Source organism: Ostrea edulis, chromosome 4 (assembly GCF_947568905.1).
Source record: "Ostrea edulis chromosome 4, xbOstEdul1.1, whole genome shotgun sequence".
In the NCBI taxonomy this organism is placed as follows: Eukaryota; Metazoa; Mollusca; class Bivalvia; order Ostreida; family Ostreidae; genus Ostrea; species Ostrea edulis.
Genome location: NC_079167.1, coordinates 15587626 through 15606484, shown reverse-complemented (window position 1 = coordinate 15606484; position 18859 = coordinate 15587626). Strand labels below are relative to the sequence as shown.

At 35.1% G+C, this 18859-nt stretch overlaps 1 protein-coding gene across 4 annotated transcripts in view; it reads left to right on the top strand.

The window, feature by feature from the left end:
- Nucleotides 1-18136, top strand: part of LOC125668429 (multiple epidermal growth factor-like domains protein 10) — a 21486-nt gene extending 3350 nt beyond the window's left edge. Inside the window, exons 1-14 of one of the 4 annotated variants that reach the window (XM_048902590.2) lie at nucleotides 1194-1287; nucleotides 1479-1538; nucleotides 2015-3759; nucleotides 4077-4214; nucleotides 5394-5599; nucleotides 6273-6338; nucleotides 7592-7802; nucleotides 9326-9436; nucleotides 9662-9837; nucleotides 11644-11757; nucleotides 12053-12126; nucleotides 12568-12675; nucleotides 14860-14956; nucleotides 15137-18136. In XM_048902590.2, coding sequence (XP_048758547.2) covers nucleotides 1217-1287; nucleotides 1479-1538; nucleotides 2015-3759; nucleotides 4077-4214; nucleotides 5394-5599; nucleotides 6273-6338; nucleotides 7592-7802; nucleotides 9326-9436; nucleotides 9662-9837; nucleotides 11644-11757; nucleotides 12053-12126; nucleotides 12568-12675; nucleotides 14860-14956; nucleotides 15137-15184 — 3225 coding nt within the window. In that variant the 5' untranslated portion in view covers nucleotides 1194-1216 and the 3' untranslated portion in view covers nucleotides 15185-18136. Of the gene's footprint in view, nucleotides 1-561; nucleotides 686-1184; nucleotides 1288-1478; nucleotides 1539-2014; nucleotides 3760-4076; nucleotides 4215-5393; nucleotides 5600-6272; nucleotides 6339-7591; nucleotides 7803-9325; nucleotides 9437-9661; nucleotides 9838-11643; nucleotides 11758-12052; nucleotides 12127-12567; nucleotides 12676-14859; nucleotides 14961-15136 lie in introns of those variants that run through there. The other 3 variants (XM_048902589.2, XM_056162056.1, XM_048902591.2) reach the window with 3 other exon arrangements.
- The last annotated feature ends 723 nt before the right edge of the window (nucleotides 18137-18859 follow it).

Here is an 18859-nt window from a genome sequence, read left to right as displayed (position 1 = left end):
GTAGAATGCTCCTAGATGTTTGTCTCGTAGAACACTGCATTGACAAACGTGTAGGTGACCTAGACTAGAAGCTACACTATTTAGCTTGACATTTTTATGAAAGTTGTTATAACATAGTCTATACTTTAAAACAAGCACCATAAAAACATGAAATATACAACACACAAAATTCAAGTGAATTATGATCTTCAAATAGGAATGTTACCTAGAAAACAATTCAGTGAAAACACACTCCATAAAATGTCAATTCTCCAGAGCTACTCTCCCTCTGAATATGGAGTTTTATCATAATGTAATACTGAACTATTAAACTGAGGCTTGCAGTGAAAATGCAGACAGGGTAATTTCTAAACCTTTGTAAACAAATTTTAAAAACTCTTCATCTCTTAAAGTTTTTTTTCTCTATCCTGCAGACTTTCTGGAGTCACCTTTGTGGTAAATGAAAAGCCATGATAGCAGATATATGCATTGCTCTCACATTAGAACAATGTATTAATATTAAAAATTCTATGAAAAGCATCTTTCGAAGTGCAACTTTTACAGTCAATGTATGATTTGTAGATGCATCTTGCAACAACAGTAGATGTTTATACGGGAGTGACTACTGCGGCCAGCACAGGGGGTGTCTGTATGGCTGTCAGCCGGGATACTCGGGGGAGAAATGTGACAGGACTTGCTCCTCTGGGTAAACTTTTTGTTAATACTTTTGATAAGACTTTTCCAGGGAGTATAATTTGAAATAAGCTAGTTTAGTAACATTTGTCATTATAGTACATTATGATTAGTGTTATGTTATAACATTTCCAGGGTTGACACTTTTTAATGTATATAAAAAGTAGAAATTACTGTCATGTTTATTTGATTTGCATGTGGAAGAAAAAAACCCATGAGGGTTCATTGTTTTATAACAACTCTTTTTCATCTGATATAAATTTATGACTGTGCATTCAGACTGTAAGTATAGATGTGATGTTTATCAACAATACTCAATAATGTAAATATTTTGGTGACATTTAAAGCAATACAAGCTGTAACTGATGGTAAATAAATTGAAAAATAAAAGAACAAATAGAATGACATTTGATATATTTGTGATTGAATATATATAATTTTATAGAATGAGAATGAATCTGAAGCAATAAACTTGTCAAATCAGCAGAAAATGTCGATTCATGAATCATTGTCATTCTGTCAGGAATTCCTCTTGTAATCTCCAATGTGCATCGACCTCGGAGGTCACCAGTTTGGAAAAAAGCAAAAGAGAGGCACTGAGCACATGTCAGATTTGTAAGCAATTTAATATGCTAATTTCATAGAAAATTCACTATCAAAATTTTATTTGAGTGGCACATTTGTGTAATTATTACTTTCTTACACTTATAGTACTGCTTGTCATTCATGAAATAATGTAATATTTTAAAACAAACAAAACATGTAGTTAATCATGTTAGTTAAACCATCTTTGTATATAACCTCAGTCTCAGCAACCCGATTGTGTTCGGCAATCATCCTTCCCATATCCCAAACGTTCATTGCAGGTATGCTCTTAAACAATATTTCTGTGTTTATTTTGCTGAATTTTTCTTCAGATCTTGGGGATTATATTAGTTATACTGATAGGTATTATTTGTTCATAATTGGATAGTTGAAAGAATACCTTTAGTTACAGCTTGTATTGCTTTAAGGTACAATTCACATACAATCCTGACTTGTTTGTAAAAAACTATCTTGGGGTATATTATCAGACTCTAAATTGTCTTATCTAAATTGTGGAGATCATTGCAAACTCTTAGCAACCAAGTCAATTGCATCCAGTCTTTTATGCATGCTCAAAAGGCTGGATGGAAGTGGATGTGCTTGAATTTGTATTGCGCCCATTCTAAGATCTTGTGACAATTGCTCTGATACCTCAATCTTTGTGATATTTTTTGTCACCAAGATCTTACATGGCAGTCACATTTGTCTGTGTGACCAGGGCTTTGGTTATTAAAGTATTATGAATATTTTGATATAGGTGCATTGAATGTGATTGGGATGGTCATCATGAAACCTGCACATTGTGTGAACCGGGAAAATATGGGTCAGGATGTACACAAAGCTGTAGCAAGAACTGTAAAATAAGTGAAACCAAATGTGACCAGTTTGGCAGGTGTAGGTATGGCTGTAATGTGGGGTGGAGAGGTGATAAGTGTGAAGAACAGGACTGTGACTTTGAAAACTGCCTGCGCTGTGGCGTATCTTACAATAACTATATCTACTGCTCAGTGTGTACGGAGGGAAGGTTTTGGAATATTAGCTCTCATAGCTGTGTAAACTGCAGCAATTTCTGCATAGGGGGGAGTTTAGCATGCAATACTACAACAGGTGCCTGTAATAATGGCTGCCATGTTGGCTACTTTGGCAATAACTGTGACAAAAGATGTATCATACGTCACTGCAATGAATGCAAAGAGAACAATTATAATTTCGCTGTGTACTGTTCGTCCTGTGAGAGTGGATATTTTACACAAAGTAGTGTGTGTGATCCGTGCCGAGGTCACTGTTTAAATGGAGAATCCTGTGATGGTACCACAGGGAGGTGTACCAATGATTGTGCACCGGGATGGTATGGAGAACAGTGTAACCATGAATGTCAGATTACGAACTGTATGCAGTGTATAGCAAAAGTTGAAACAATGCCACCTACTTGTAAGCAATGCGATGCAGGGTTTTATTGGAACGGGTCACATTGTAGAGAATGTAGTGTTCATTGTAAGAATGGTCAGCTGGCCTGCAATGGAACCAATGGCAGGTGTCTTCATGGGTGTGAGTTTGGTTACTATGGGAGTCGTTGTAACTGGGAGTGCAGCCCTTACTGTGCTGGAGGAGGGGGGTGTAATGAATCTGGACACTGTGTGCATGGATGTAAGCAGGGATGGTACGGTCTGCAGTGTGACAGAAGGTGTCCCACGGAGTGCACACAATGCCAAGTATTTATAGAAACTGGGAAGTGTTCAGATTGTTTTTCTGGCTGGTATGGAACTTTATGTGAGAGGCCGTGTAGTCCATACTGTAAAAGAAATGTTTATAGTAATTACCTGCACTGCAAGAAAGACACGGGAACTTGTGTTGATGGATGTATTGCGGGGTATTTTGGTGGTGTGTGCAATTTGACATGTAGTGAGCATTGTCCGCTGAGGGAATGTTACAGAGAGAATGGAAGGTGTCGGTTTCCCTGCAGTGAATACAGATTCGGACATTATTGTGAAAAAACTTGTCCAGATAATTGTAGATATCAATCAGCCAATAAAAAGGCCTGTAATGAAATTACCGGCATGTGTGTCTATGGCTGCAGGGATGGTTTCTATGGCGATTACTGCAATAAAACATGTCCATTAAGATGTGAGAACGGTCAATGTGATAGAGTTTCTGGGGTGTGTACAAATTGCTTGCCTACATTTTATGGAACATCCTGCAACAACACTTGTCCAGTGAACTGTAAAAGTGGCAGATGTAACAATTTAGATGGTTCCTGCACTGAGGGATGTATCAACAAGATGTTTGGGAAATACTGCACCTCGTCATGCAGTCCGGAGTGTCTGGGCGACACATGTTTCCACCAGAATGGCTTCTGTGACAAGGGCTGTGTGATGGGTAGATATGGATTTGAATGTCAGCAGAGATGCAATGCCAACTGTCTTGACTTTGTGTGTGACCAGATGTCGGGGAGGTGTTCCAAAGGATGTGGGGAAGGATGGACAGGAGACAAGTGCAACGAAAGTGAGTCTTGCTTGTATACATTGATTCATGTATGGTATGTGTATTGCAAATTTTTAATACAAATTTTGAACTCTTGTGTATATTGTCATTACCAAATGTCATATAACTGATTAATTATGCTTGTATAAACATTATCTAGTATTATTGACAGGTTTTTGTTATGTTTTTTATTTCAAATTTGATTCACAATATTACTGCAATGCTTCAGAATCGTAGATTATTGGGTCTTACAGGAGGATTACTTTACATGTAACATTGTGTCCTATACAAACTATGCTTTGTGAATTTCAGCTCATTGTTTTCTAACCTTTTTCCAGAATGTGTTGCTGGTCGGTTTGGTTCTAACTGTGATCAGAAGTGTGGAATGTGTATGAGCAATGCGGTCTGTGACTACCGTAGTGGGACATGTCCCCAGGGCTGTGCTGAGGGGTGGGCTGGTGCGAAGTGTCAGCTAGGTAAAACAGCTTCTACCATTTTTGGCACATTATCTTATTTAGCCATATATAACTTTAAAACTGTTATACTTTTATTGAGCTATTCAGAATAGCTGGATTTAGCTACTGCATTTTAATATAAATATACAATCAAATGCAGAAATCATGTCTTCAAAATTGTCGTAATATCTGCCAACAACTCTTTTTGAATTATGATTGAAATAGTATGTCTTTGAAATGTTTTGTTTTTCAATGCCTTTTCAACATTTGAGATGTAAATCTTATCAAGGAAAAGTATTTGTCAGATGAATATCCTTAATTGACCTCAACTGTTAAGCAATCAAAGTGGGATAGTTTATGAAGAAGATGATTGCTAAATATGACCTTAAAACATCTAATGAATTCTTTAGAGGCAATTTTAATGATTAGTGAAAGGATTTTATTCAGACTATCATGAAAGAATGCCTAAACAAAGCTATTCACTTTCCTATTGCTAAATCAAAACATTGCTCTGGACCTTCCTATGGTTCAGCATACCTTAACTAATGCACACAATTATTCAGAAGTTGTTCTTTAAAAATTCATTTGAATTAAAGATACCATTCATTCAATTCATGTGTGCAACAATTCAATATGCATTAAAAAAGTCAGTCCTTCCTCTATGTAATTATTTATTTGTGATTTCCTGCACTTGCGCGGGATATCATCTAGTACCTCATATGTATTTTGATGCTTTTATCCCTTAAAGATGATTGAATTGAATTTCCATGATCTTGAAATTAATCTTCATTCACAATTTGAATGCAACAAAATTTCTCTACTTGCGATGAATTTTGTAATGATACAAATCTGTCAACTTGTATTTAATATATATAGTACATGGAGCATGGAAAGATTGTGATGTGGTGTATTATATACTCCTGTGTAGAAATACTTATATTTATGAATATCAAAATGACAATCTAATTAAAATTAGATGATAGATTCGCCCACGTACTCGCATACATTGTATGCGAGTACTCAAGCGGATTTAACATCTAATTTTAATTAGATTGTCAAAATGAAAACCTGTTTGTTACAAGTAATATTCGAGAGTTAGTCAAAATGTTCACTTTATGCATAATCAAAGTGACTGCTTCTCCTACAGGTAAAACAACAGTGGGGTTGTTTTACCAGGACATTCTAACTTTTCCATTATAGCTCCCCATAATATGGAAAGTCTGAAGGACAAGAATGAAGACACCATGGCCATAGCAGGAAGTGTGACAGCAGCCCTGCTACTGACTGTTTTAACAATCGTCGTAGTAACGATCATTGTCAAGCGGAAGCATGTGGCACTATGTGCTGCATGTCCAAAACCTCAGAAAAGCAATGATTCCCTGGAAAGTGAAGAACAACCTCCAGAGGTAAAGAAAATGTGCTACTAGTGTGTGCGACCCTCATGTATTTCCAAAAATTAAATTCATTTCCTATAATTTCATTCTACTTTCATTTCTGTTGAAATTCCCAGCTTTTGAAATAGACATACTATATCTATCAAGATTCATACGCTTATTGTTTAACATTTCAACACATTCATGAGGGAATGGCTATCATTTTAATTTGTAACAAAGGCAAAAACATTGGAATTGTAAATATAAAAATTTAATCTGACACCTGTTTCTTGAGACTCTAGAGACATTTCACTTACAAAATGTCACAGAATTATGTAAATTAAGAAAATATTTATATAATTGTTCAAATATAAGAACAAAAATGCATACATAATGCTGAGGTTAACCTCATTTTTCACTATATTATAATTTCATATTCATTATGTTACAAACTACATGTATATTTACTATCTCACAGACATCAACTATCTATATATACAATGAATGAATTGTGTAGATTTACCTATCCTGCATTATATTAACTTTATGTATAACTTTTGTTTATAATTATGTTTATTTATTCTATGTAAAAACGTTAAACCTATGAACTGTATGGTTCTTGGTAATAAACAATACCATACAACAGTTGTACGTGAATATTAGGAAATTCATGTAAAGTAATGTAAACCTTGGTGTGTATTATTAGGAAGGCATTCCATTACTGACTTTCTGCCCCTGTCATGTTCAACGGGTACCAGCTCCTGATGAAAATGTGAGCATCTCGCATCAAATGTACCATCAAAATAGGATGGCTCAAATTTATTCGGAGTGATTATTGGAAATATATCATGTAGACCTTTAATAAATCCTTGTAGTTTTGTTAGCTAATAAATCATTTTATGCAGACAAGAAACATTCTCCAAAGTAAAAGATTTGATTATGGCATAAACATGAGATTAAACACAGTTACAAAGAAAGTAAATCCGTTTTTACCTGTAATTATCGGGCAGTCGGTTTTGTAGACTGCCATCTCCTAAGTAATATTCTGAAAGTATGGTGATTAAATAAAGTGAATGAATATTACTTTTTAAACCCCATTGCAGTATCAAAAACTGTGTTTTGTGTTCAACATTAAACATGATTTGAACACCTCCCCAACACCCCCCCCCCCTCCCTTGTGGTTTACAAACCACATGGTACATCTGTGTATATATGGCTTCTTCTTACTGCATGGTTTGGATACTGCATCTGATCCGGGATTTCACTTCTGTAACTGTGGTTAATGTCTTGTTTAAGTTTGTTTCTAGCTTATTGTAAGACTGTATTTCACCTGCTGTGTCTGATGCTTGCTTCCTCTGCTAAACTTTGACCTTCAGTGACTGTGGTGAAGGACACTATTTTAGGTCTTTTCTCAGCTTAGCACATGTATACCAACCAAACATGACTGTGTTTTTCTATGGATGTTGTGTCTAATGCTTGTTTCAGATGATAGCATCAAGGACTGGTGATTTTCTTGTGAAGTACAGATGCTACATGGACAACCTTCACTGCTGATTGGTTTATGAAGCATTCTGTATTCATTTTTGTTATTTGAGAAAAATAAGCAAATTTTGGGGGACTTAATTTTGTGGGTGAAGTTATCATTCATTGTTGTTTTTACTTCTTTTTTTTTTTTTTTAGTTTCTCTTGTTCATAGAGGTTGGAAATTTGTTGTTATGTTCATATTATCAAAACATTGAAAATACCTCCTCCTTGAAAATTAATGATTCTACAATACATGTATTATCAAGCTATCACAAATTGCTGTGTTTATTTGAGAGGTCGTGCCTTCATGACAATGTTTTAGCATATATGACTAGTTACTTTATGTATCTTCATAATTCGGAATATGAAACACATGTTTCTTGTGGGACACTACCATTGAATTACATGTATACCAATTCTTTGTTGTGGACTAATGTTTTTCTGATGACAAAGTACTCTCTGAATCTTTGATAATTATGCACACATTTTTTCCATTCATAGACTTACGGATTCCAGTTGGAAAATGTCAGCACTGCTTTAAGGACTGCAGAGAGAGAATTTTGTAAAGTTGATGGTCAAAGAAACTTTGTTTTGGACCCGGAATCTTTACAGCTCTACTCAGAAGCCACATTCCAGGAAATGCCTGTGGACATTTCTCTACACACTGGGAAGTACAAGCACCGCAGTGTACTTATTAAATGTCTTAACAAAGGTAAGTTGAGGCAATATAACATTTAAGGGTTAGGTCTTTAAGGGCCAATATCAGCACTACCAAATCGTAGGTGCTGATATTTGGTCCTTAAAGGGAGAAAATGGTCCTTAAAGGGAGAAAAATTCAAACAGCCTTATTATAGCTGTTTTTCCATTTATACAAAATGTACAAGGACTGCAAAGTGTGCAATAATTGATATCCCAAAATAAAGCATGCATTTTGTGTGTATAACATCATTATTTAGGTGAAATTTGTCTCATTGTTAAAAAAACACAAGATGAGCGATTTCAACACTAGTTTTGTCTTTTGAGAAAAGGTTAGCACAGGCTCGGAGCATTTCCAAAATGACATGTGATGAAATATTGTATTGTTTAAGCTATATAAATAGCCCAGTGGTCTGTATATTATTTAAGAAATAAGGTATCATTTTAAAATATTTATCAGGATATAAATACGGGATGGTCACGTGATCAAATTCCATAAAGCCCGAAGGTCATGCCAAAGTGCGATGGTTTGTTAACGTTACAGACGCCAAAGTGTGATGGTCTCGCACACCAAAGTCCAATGGTCTGACACGCCAAAGTCCGATGGTGCAGGGATACCGTTTGTGACGTCATGTTATTATGACGACATTGGCAGCGTCTTTCAAATCAAACCTAAGAAATGCAACGTCAGTTCGCCCCAACGAAGGTTCTTTTTGCTGGCACCAATGTCTTTGGTACATGTATATTGGAGGAAGGCACAGGTGATTGACATTGACGATACCAAGGGCAAGGTTTACACTGTTGAGGACTGTGAGAATGGCAAAGTACATGTACTTCACTGAAACATGATGTAGTTCATGATCATTTATTACTTATGATGTACACGTAATAAATTCCTGGGAGGTATGTTGTAATGCATAACATTCTATACAATTTCGTGTTTGAAGATTTTGTGTTTAAGATTACGACAACTAACTGATAATGAAATAAGTTATTATAAGTATCATTTTGCATGGATTTTGCATTGATATTTTGTTGAAACACCACATGGTTGGTTCAGCCTCTACCAAAACACTGTGTGCATTCAGTTTTGAAACGAACAGACTTTGGTGTGTCGCTCCGTCGCACTTTGGATAATGTGTACCATTGCAATTTGGCGCACGAGTGAGGATCATCGCATTTTGTCGTTTCACACCATCGGGGTTTGGTGCATTTGTCTCACACCATTGCACTTTGGCGTGTCACAACATCGGGGTTAGGTGTGGCCATCACACTTTGGAGTCCCATCGCACTTTGGAGTCCATTCACACTTTGGAGTCCCATCGCACTTTGGAGTCCCATCACACTTTGGAGTCCCATCGCACTTTGGAGTCCATCACACTTTGGAGTCCCATTGCACTTTGGAGTCCCATCACACTTTAGAGTCTTACATATATAGAGTGCTTTCCTTTGTTTATATTTGAGTTCTCTATTTTGTAGGAAATACAGCATAACTTTCTTGTTCATCTCTCGTAAATTCTCTCATTTCTTTGTTTATAGAGAGAGATAAAAATCAGATGAGAAAATTTAAGAATGAAATCGACATTCTAAAGTGTATGGAAGATGGACACATCAATATTTTTACCTTATATGGACATTGTGAAGATGGAAGTAAGTATGATTTGATGGATATTGTTTTCTGAATAAATGATAAAATTTATAAAATGACTTTGTTTCAAAGGTAACACCTTTAATGTACAGTTCATCAACACACTATAATGTGTATAATTGGTATAAAAAATGATTTTAAAACATATTTTGAAAATTGTTTAAACTGGTAAAAAAAAAATCTTTAAAAGGAAAAGACTTTATTGATTTACTTTTGCTCTGCTGCAGAATATGAATACAGTGTGTTTGAGAGTTGTGACCGAGGTGATTTAAAACAGCATTTGAAACAGCTCCAATACAGTTCAGATGATGCTCCTGCAGTGACCTTTGAGCACCGAGCCCGTGAACTGATGGCACATGCACTAGATGTTTTATCAGGAGTCATTTTTCTGAAGGGGGAAAAGGTGTGCATTTTTAAGAATACTTTAGGACTCTTTTCAAGGTTTTTCCTGGAAAATTGGAATATTTTCTTATTGTTAAACAGTCTGGAAACTGTTGGCTGTCAGAATGCATGGTCCTCCATTTTTCCTTTGTTATCTAGTATGAAATATGCATTACTTCCATTCCATATTCCTTTAAAGAGATTCACACCTGAGATTTTAAGTACATGTAATGTCAATTTTTTTGAAAGTGTATTTTTCATTTCTGCATTGTAGGAGAATTAGGAAATTAAAAAGAAAAACTAGGGTCACAATATATAAATATTGCATGTAGTTGAGGGTAACATTGAAAATTTTCACCCCGAGAAAACCATTGTCAATCGAGGCGTAGCCGAGGTTGACAATGGTTTCTCGAGGGGTGAAAATTTCAATGTTACCCTCAACTACATGCAATATTTGTTTTATTATACTGAATGTTATGTAAACTGGAAAGCAGAAAAACTTACGTCTGTTGACATTTGATCAATCACTGTCATGCGATATTTCGTATTTCGATGCGGGTACTCGCGTTTATTACAAACGCTCAAACGACGTCGTCTAGCAATCTACGGCGAACCGTACGCGCATAAATTTGACGCATGTGATAATTTTTTATGATATCACCCGTTGTCAAGTACTGTTACCCGTTGCTAGATACTATCACCCTGGGGCGCGTGTTTTTTGTTCTCAGAGGGTAACAATATGTTTTTTCAAATGCTTCTCGACCAATCAGGTTCGAGTATTTTACATGAAAGTATAATAATACTTGTTATTGATCTAGAGTGTTCTAAACATGACCTTTTTGCACTTAAAATTGACTCGAGATTTATCCAATTAAGCAACACAAATCAATCATTACATAAAATAGATACATAATCATGTCTTCTAACAATACAGATAAAAAAAAAAGTTTGATACTAGTAATGGAAATGAATAATGACCTTTTTTCACTTGATATACAAAAAAAAAATCATGATATCAAATTTGAGAGTTTAAAAGGACATATTAGGAGTAATATATGTCAATTTCTAAAATTTCACATAATTTTTAATGTCTTGTCTTAGAATTTAAAATGGAACTAAAAAAAACGAAGTGGGGGTTGAAGATCAAATTTTTAAATTATTGGCCATAACTGAATTTTTATACAAAATTTTGAGTAAAATAATTTAAACTTTTTAAAGAATCGGTATTTTTGTTTGGAAAAATATATCAACCAAATTAAAGAATTACAACATTTGAACTAGTTCCAAGTTTGAACTACTTGTGTATAGGAGTATAAAAATAGAAGATATATTGGATGAAACAGAAAATGTAATATCATGCAGATTTAGAACTTAACTTTTTAATCAGTCAATTAATCCCTCTGCTTCAAAATATGATCCCTGCCAAACCCTTTCAAAATTTGCATTGACACAAAAAAAATTCAACTGGATAGGGTTCAGTAATAGATCTGATGTGTAATATGTTTGCACCAATGGGATCAGTGTTGAACCAGTAAATACTAAGTTGTAGCATCCTGCGCAGTTGTGCTCAAAAGCTCAGATCTAGTTGGGTTCTTAATACAATAGTCAAACTTCACTATCTCAAACTCCTGGCCAAGAAAAAACTTTGAGATATCCAAGGGTTTGAGATAAATGAAGGAAATGTAAGTGGGACTTCCAACTCACTTTCATATCTATCCATGGTATTCAAGATAACAATGTTCGAAATACCAAAGTGAGGGAATGCTTTTGATACATATTCTGGATGATAGAAATAAGTCTAAGTTGTATTGTTATTTTTTTTTTCCAGATACTTCACAGACTGATTATTCCAGTAAATGTGTACCTGTTTTCCAATGGTAGAGCTAAGATTGCCAACTTTGATTTTGCCATGCATTCCTCCTTAGAATCTCCATCAGAACATGTAAGCCAGAACTGTTTTTCTCTATTCCATCTACCAAAATGTGAATGATTTTATTTGCTAAGGTTTGATCTCCAGCAGGATGAAAAGAGCACTCTGTTTTCATTGACTCACATTTATACCAAGCACCTGTGGGCAACACCTCCATGGGATGCTCCTGATTGTACCATGCATCATTAATGTTGATAAAAGTTTTAATCTTTAGAAATGTTGGATACAGAATCTTATTTGTGATGTATATATGTACAGTAAGTTAAGCTATATTGATGTTTGGTTGTTAATATTTACGTTTCTTCAGATCCCTAGGAAATACTACCCTTGGCTGGCAGTAGAATCAAGAAGAAGGAATAGATTTTCCAATGAGAGTGAAATGTACGTTTTCTGGTTTACTTTGATAAATAGAATCCTTCGTTAGTACAATTGTGGGATTAGGGTTTTCCACCTTGGGTACAAAATTAGCAATCTAAGACAAGGATTTGCCGAGTTCTAGCAGTTAATTTTGTCCAGGAAATGGAATATCCCCAATCCCAGATAAGTCTCTCTCTCTCTCTCTCTCTCTCTCTCTCGCTCTCTCTCTCTCTCACTCTCTCTCTCTCACTCTCTCTCTCTCTCTCTTTCATGAAAGATCATAATACAAGTTCTATTCATTCAATTTGTACATATTATGTACTTTAATTATACACTGTACTTGTATGAGAAAAATGAAGAATCATAAAAAAAGAAAAGAATGAACCTGATTTCTTGCGAAATCAGAGAAGCATACTTGACTGTAAAAGTCTTGCTGTAAAGATAATTTGTGGTTGTTTGTTGTAGATGGACAGTTGGAGTTTTGCTTCTAGAAATTGTCAGCCTCGGGTATTGTTTTCCCAAGGAACAAAATGAGTTTTACCTCATGCCTCCCAAGTCATGTGACAGGAAGCTGTACGTAACTTATGACATAGAATGTACATGTACTGTATGTGTACCATTTATAGCGGGATTCGTATATGAGTGACTCTGATGGTGAAGCCAGAGCACTAATTTATACTTTATATTTATTCATTACACAAAAACATCTAAATTATGATGTCATCAAGTGCATTAGTTTCCATAGCACCATAGTTTAGATCTGCTATATTAAGTATATATACAGTAAATTGTTTGGAGTGAATATGTACTTTTATAACCTGTGCAAATACACTGTAGTACAAATATTTTTTCACCAAGGCTAGTACATTGTAGTATAATGGTGTTTAGTTTGATATTTTGGGTCATCAGGAGATATTGTGGCACCATTAAAACTGACAAGTATATACTGTTTGTAGGTTTTTTCTAGACCCAGTAAATTTACTGTTCACATATAACTGTAAAATTCAAGGTGTGTGTGTAATTCTTTGGTATTAATGTATCCCATGATCAAATCATCAACAACAACATGAACACGTTATTTTTATTGATGATGTAGAATTTTCACTCCTTGAAAATAAGTGATTTTACTGTAGGAGTAGATGCTGCAGGGTGTGTTATGGCTCAGAACCTCAGGTTATGTTAAGTGATTTTGTTGCAGTATATGTCAGAAGTGTCGGGTATATTATTAAATGATTTTATCATAGTCACTGTCGTTTCTGTCCGTCCGAGCTCATATCTCCAAAATCTTTCATTAGAAATTGATAAAACTGATCACAAATGTTCCTTGAGACAAGGACTTTTGGACCAAGGTCTCTCAAGGTAACTTTGGAAAGTTCCTAATTTCAACTGTTTTTGATCACACACACCCCCCCCCCCCCCCCCCCCCCCCCCCCCCTATCTCCTAAACCTTTCATCAGGAATTGATCAGAAATATTCCTTGGGACACGGACTTTGGACCAAGGTCACTTAGAACATGTACCTTTTATGAAAAAAGTTTATTTCAATAGTTTTTTAACAGATATTATATCACTCAAAATGGCTTTTAGACAAAGGTCACTCAAGGTCATATTGTAAAGGTCAACATCACTCAACATATACCTTATATACACTGTATATGAAATAGTAACCCTTCATTTCAACAATATTTCAACAGTTATTGATCATTGTGCAAGTCATTTGTAATATGAAGTAGTTCATTGGTTAGATGCAGTTTGGCGAACATCCATCAGTTTTACTGATATTCTTGTATTATAGAAGTAAATGTGCAGAAGCGTGGGATAGATTAAATTATTTTACTGAAGGAATAGGTGTGTACAATGTTAGAAACATTAGGTGATTTCACTGTAGGGGTAGATATGAGTAATAATTATGTAATTTTACCGTGGTGGTAAATGTGCAGAAGCGTGGGTATATAAAGAAGGTTGTGATTATGGGGTATATTAAGGAATTTTACTAAGGGGCAGAAGCTTGTGATTGGGAGTATATTAAGGAATTTTACTAAGGGGTAGAAGCTTGTGATTATGAGGTATATTAAGAAATTTTACAAAGGGGCAGAAGCTTGTGATTGTGGGTATATTAAGGAATTTTACTAAGGGGCAGAGGCTCGTGATTGTGGGGTATATTAAGGAATTTTACTAAGGGGCAGAGGCTCGTGATTGTGGGGTATATTAAGGAATTTTACTAAGGGGCAGAGGCTCGTGATTGTGGGGTATATTAAGGAATTTTCCCAAGGGGCAGAGACTTGTGATTGTGGGGTATATTAAGGAATTTTACTAAGGGACAGAGGCTTGTGATTGTGGGGTATATTAAGGAATTTTCCCAAGGGGCAGAGGCTCGTGATTGTGGGGTATATTAAGGAATTTTACTAAGGGGCAGAGGCTCGTGATTGTGGGGTATATTAAGGAATTTTCCCAAGGGGCAGAGACTTGTGATTGTGGGGTATATTAAGGAATTTTCCCAAGGGGCAGAGACTTGTGATTGTAGGGTATATTAAGGAATTTTCCCAAGGGGCAGAGACTTGTGATTGTGGGATATGTTCTTTGATTTTACTGTAGGGTTAGAAATGCATAAACTTGATGTATATTTTAAAAAGTGAAATGACTCTAGGGGTAGATGTTGTAGGATATGTCCTCAGAAGTAGGGTTTATATTTTGGGATTTGTCAACAGTTGTTATAAGTTCAAAAATTCTATATATTTTTTATGATAATCATTAACAGAAAGAATTTGATGGAGTCTTGTTGGAGATTAACATCAGCATCCCGACCATCTTGTGAGGAAGTGTACGGCCGTCTGAAGACAATCATCCAATCTTGGGTATGTCAGCTTTTCATGCCTTCTTTAAAATCATATGAGCATATCTGTGACAGCTACGTATTGTAATTGTGACATGTGCTTTTTGACAATCATTTATTTGTTGGTCAGGGAAAATAAAATGTCAAATATGGATTATCATGAGGATGGATATTAAAAAAATCTTATTTTAATTCTTTTTAGGCAGGTCATCTGGAGGATGAATCTGTTGTCATGACAACCATGGTGTAATCATAGAAGTACTGTATAAGCTGATAATCCGGAAATAGGTCCAGTCAATAATTTAGTATTGTAACCATTTCTTTCCACATACAGGTACCCAGCATTCCTCAAAACAAAATGTGTTTAGATATCTTCTTTTGATATCTTGTACTGCTGCAAAAGTAGCATTGACTCACAGGTGCTTGACATTACAGAAAATCACATACAGTAAAACATGATTATAACGAACAAGCTTGTAAGGAATTATTGATAATAACAAAGTTATTTCCCTTTACCAAATAGATAAAAATAACAATTCATTATGAATATAATGAATGGAGAGGGCTTATACAGGCAATGCCTACTGTTCAATTCAATTATGTTTTCAACATGATAAGATATTGTTTAAATTAAATTATATAACAGATTACACATTATGAATTGAAATAGGACATCCCTGATGATTTGCTATAACTTTATTTTATTGTATATTGAAAATTGTTTGCCTGTTCTAGATTGTTTGTATTCAATACATGTCAATTTTTTGTACCTGTGTATTAACTTGCTTAACATTTACAAAACAGTCCCAAGCCTCAGCAATGTTGTAAAAAGTTACTTAAATTAACTATAAAAATCTTGCTGTGGTGTAAAGGATATCATTTTCAAATTAAGGGAGACAAAATCTGTCATAGTAAATGATGGACTTCTTTTAGAGTTTGTGTAACACCTGTAATGTTTTTAATTGAAAATTCAGGTGTGCAGCACCGACAGTGCAAATATTTTTCCACTTTCAAAACAATGTATTTTATAAGGTGGTCTTGTTCATCATCAACTTTCTTAATGCATTCTTTATTTTAAAAAAAAAATGTTTTAATACTGGCATTAACACAATACTGACTTTGTAATGGATACCCAGACTGAAACAGAAAGTAATAATTTAATGGTCAAATAAACAAAAATATCATGGTTTCAAATTAGACTTTGACAAAATATTTGTATTAACTGTATTTTATTGGTAAAAAAGGGAAATGTTGTTTTTGTTTGAAATTGGCATCGACCTACTCCCAATAGCATTCAATGAAAGTTTCATTAGCATTTACTGGGAATGATTCAGATTTGAGACAACTAAAGTAGCGTTAAAATAGAATATAATAAATGTTGCCAGCATTCTAGTTAGCAAGCATACACAATCAGCAAGCAAAGCATTTAAACTAGCATTAATGCTGTATGCTCAATCAGATTTGTATGAAATTTGGGGGATTGTTATTTTGTATGAAGATGAGAGTTCCCATGGTTTTCAAGGTTTAATGTAAAAGCAAGGGTCACTGGATGGAAAAATTACAATATTCAGTGTGTACAAGGTTATCAATCTTTCAAAAATGGTACTTTGCTTAAAGATGTTATTCCTATTGAATTTTTAAAAGGTCAATGCCACAGCAGAGAAGTTCTGAAACACAATGTGTACAGGATATAGCTGCTTTTTATGATACTCAATAAAATGGTACTTTTCTTGAAGATCTGTGTTCCTATTGGTCAATGAAAAGGTCAAAGTCACCGAAAGGACATGACAACATTCCGTGTTTGCAGGATTTCTGCTTCAATACCAACACATTTTGGTTTCAAGGTTAAATGTAAATGGTCAAGGGCACTCAAAGGAAAATAAAATTCTGAAACTTTTACATGGTTTTACCCAATTTTAATTACGAACACATGTAGAGATACTGGAAGATCTCGGTTCCTATTAGGACTTTTGGAAATATATTGTTACTTGTCATAGTTGTTCATGTATGTAAATGAGAGTTACTAATTGCGAATAAGTATTCAAGTTATAATACTGTTGAGCAAGTGACATTGTGAATGATATATTTTTGTGTTGTTTCATATACAAACAAGTATTCAGTCAACCAACATTTTGTCCTGTGCCAGAGATGTTTCAAAAGAAAAGCAAGCATTTACAGCTAGTATTCATTGAGTGATTTATCAACCTGTATACAGCTTGAATTGGACTTTTTAAAATTTGTTGTTGTATAGAAAATGTAATGTTCAGATACTGCATAAACCATGGCAGTTCTAAGCTGGTATTTTATATTTGCCACTAACATTCCATAAGGAAATGTATTTTCAAACTTCAGTGTATTTTGCTCACATCATCAGTTGCCTCACATGAACTTTTCTGATAAGGATTCGTCTGTCTGTAAGCCATTATCATGCCCTCTATCTGATGCAAGGTTACCATATTTTTAACAATCGCATTCTTTACAACTGTTGCATACCAATTTACCAATCTGCCATGTGTATTGTTTGTAAACTATTAACGTTTTCAACATGTATTCAAGGTCAATTACATGCCAAGTTATCTAACTCCCATAGTTTTTACTTGCTGAGACAAAATCAACTTTTTACAAGTGCCTTATATAGCACAAATGTTCCTCAAGTAATGCCGTCAATTTGGAGTGATCAGAACTTCAAAAAAAGCTATGTTTAGTTTTGATAGACCACTGTATTTGACCCTCTCCAGGTAAGCTTCGCGTCCAGTCACTGAAGTGTCACAATGCAGTTCTAGTGGTGTTTAGGACCACTGTTTGTGGAGTGTCTCTTGAGTATGACTATCTGCTATGTAACCTATTTTATATTATTCTTTTAGTGAGAATCTTATTTTAACCCCCAATTATGTGGTATAATTATGAGAAGAAGCTGAGGAATCAATGCTGTAGTCAAGTGAGCTATGTGGCCCATACCCCTCTCCTTATGCTTACTTGGGAGATTTACATACTTTTTACATATCAGTTACATTATGTATTTTTGTGATATTTTTGTTACTTTTGTTGTAAGTTTTATATTCCGTATTTACTTTATTTACAGGATTATATTTGGAATGCATGATGTGAATGCATTTGTTTGTGAAAAAATGTCAGTGTGTGATTTGTTTGGTATGTTTTAACTGATGGTTATGATAGTAAAGAATAAATTACCCAGGACACACTACATGGTTATTATTTTGAATAGGAATTACATATAACACAAAGCACAGGCTGCATCAAATCGTGTCATCTGACAAGTTTCTTACAAAGAATTCCTCCTCCATGACCATGACAAGTCTAAAACACACAGTGGTAAATAATCACCATTATGCCATAGCTGCAGTCTAAAACACACAGTGGTAAATAATCACCATTATGCCATAGCTGCATCAAGGGAATACAATGTACAGTATTTTGCTGTAGTTGTGATGATTCTCGAGTGCATGTGCACTTGGTGGCACAAATGATCACAGAAGCACCGATTCACAAACACTGATACTCCATCAAATGTAATCAATACAATTATCAGTTGCTTATCGGCCACACCACTGATAAAATTTCTGGACAGGGCCTGACACACATGCACATTAGAGATGAGCAGTTCACTGGTTGCTACGATGTGCATCTTTCTGCCACCTCTGCTGTGCAGGAGTTGGGGAGACTTTATAATGTGTACAACCTTATTGTTATACCCCCCAAACGAAGTTCAGGGGGGTATATAGGAATCACTCCGTCCGTCCGTCTGTCTACAGATTCATGTCCGGGCCATAACTTCTTTGTTCTTTGACATAGGCATACCATATTTGCCACACAGGTGGATCACCATGAGACGATGTGTCAAGTACCTTCATGACCTATATGATCTTGACCTTTGACCCCAAGGTCGAAATTAAAGGTTTTTTAC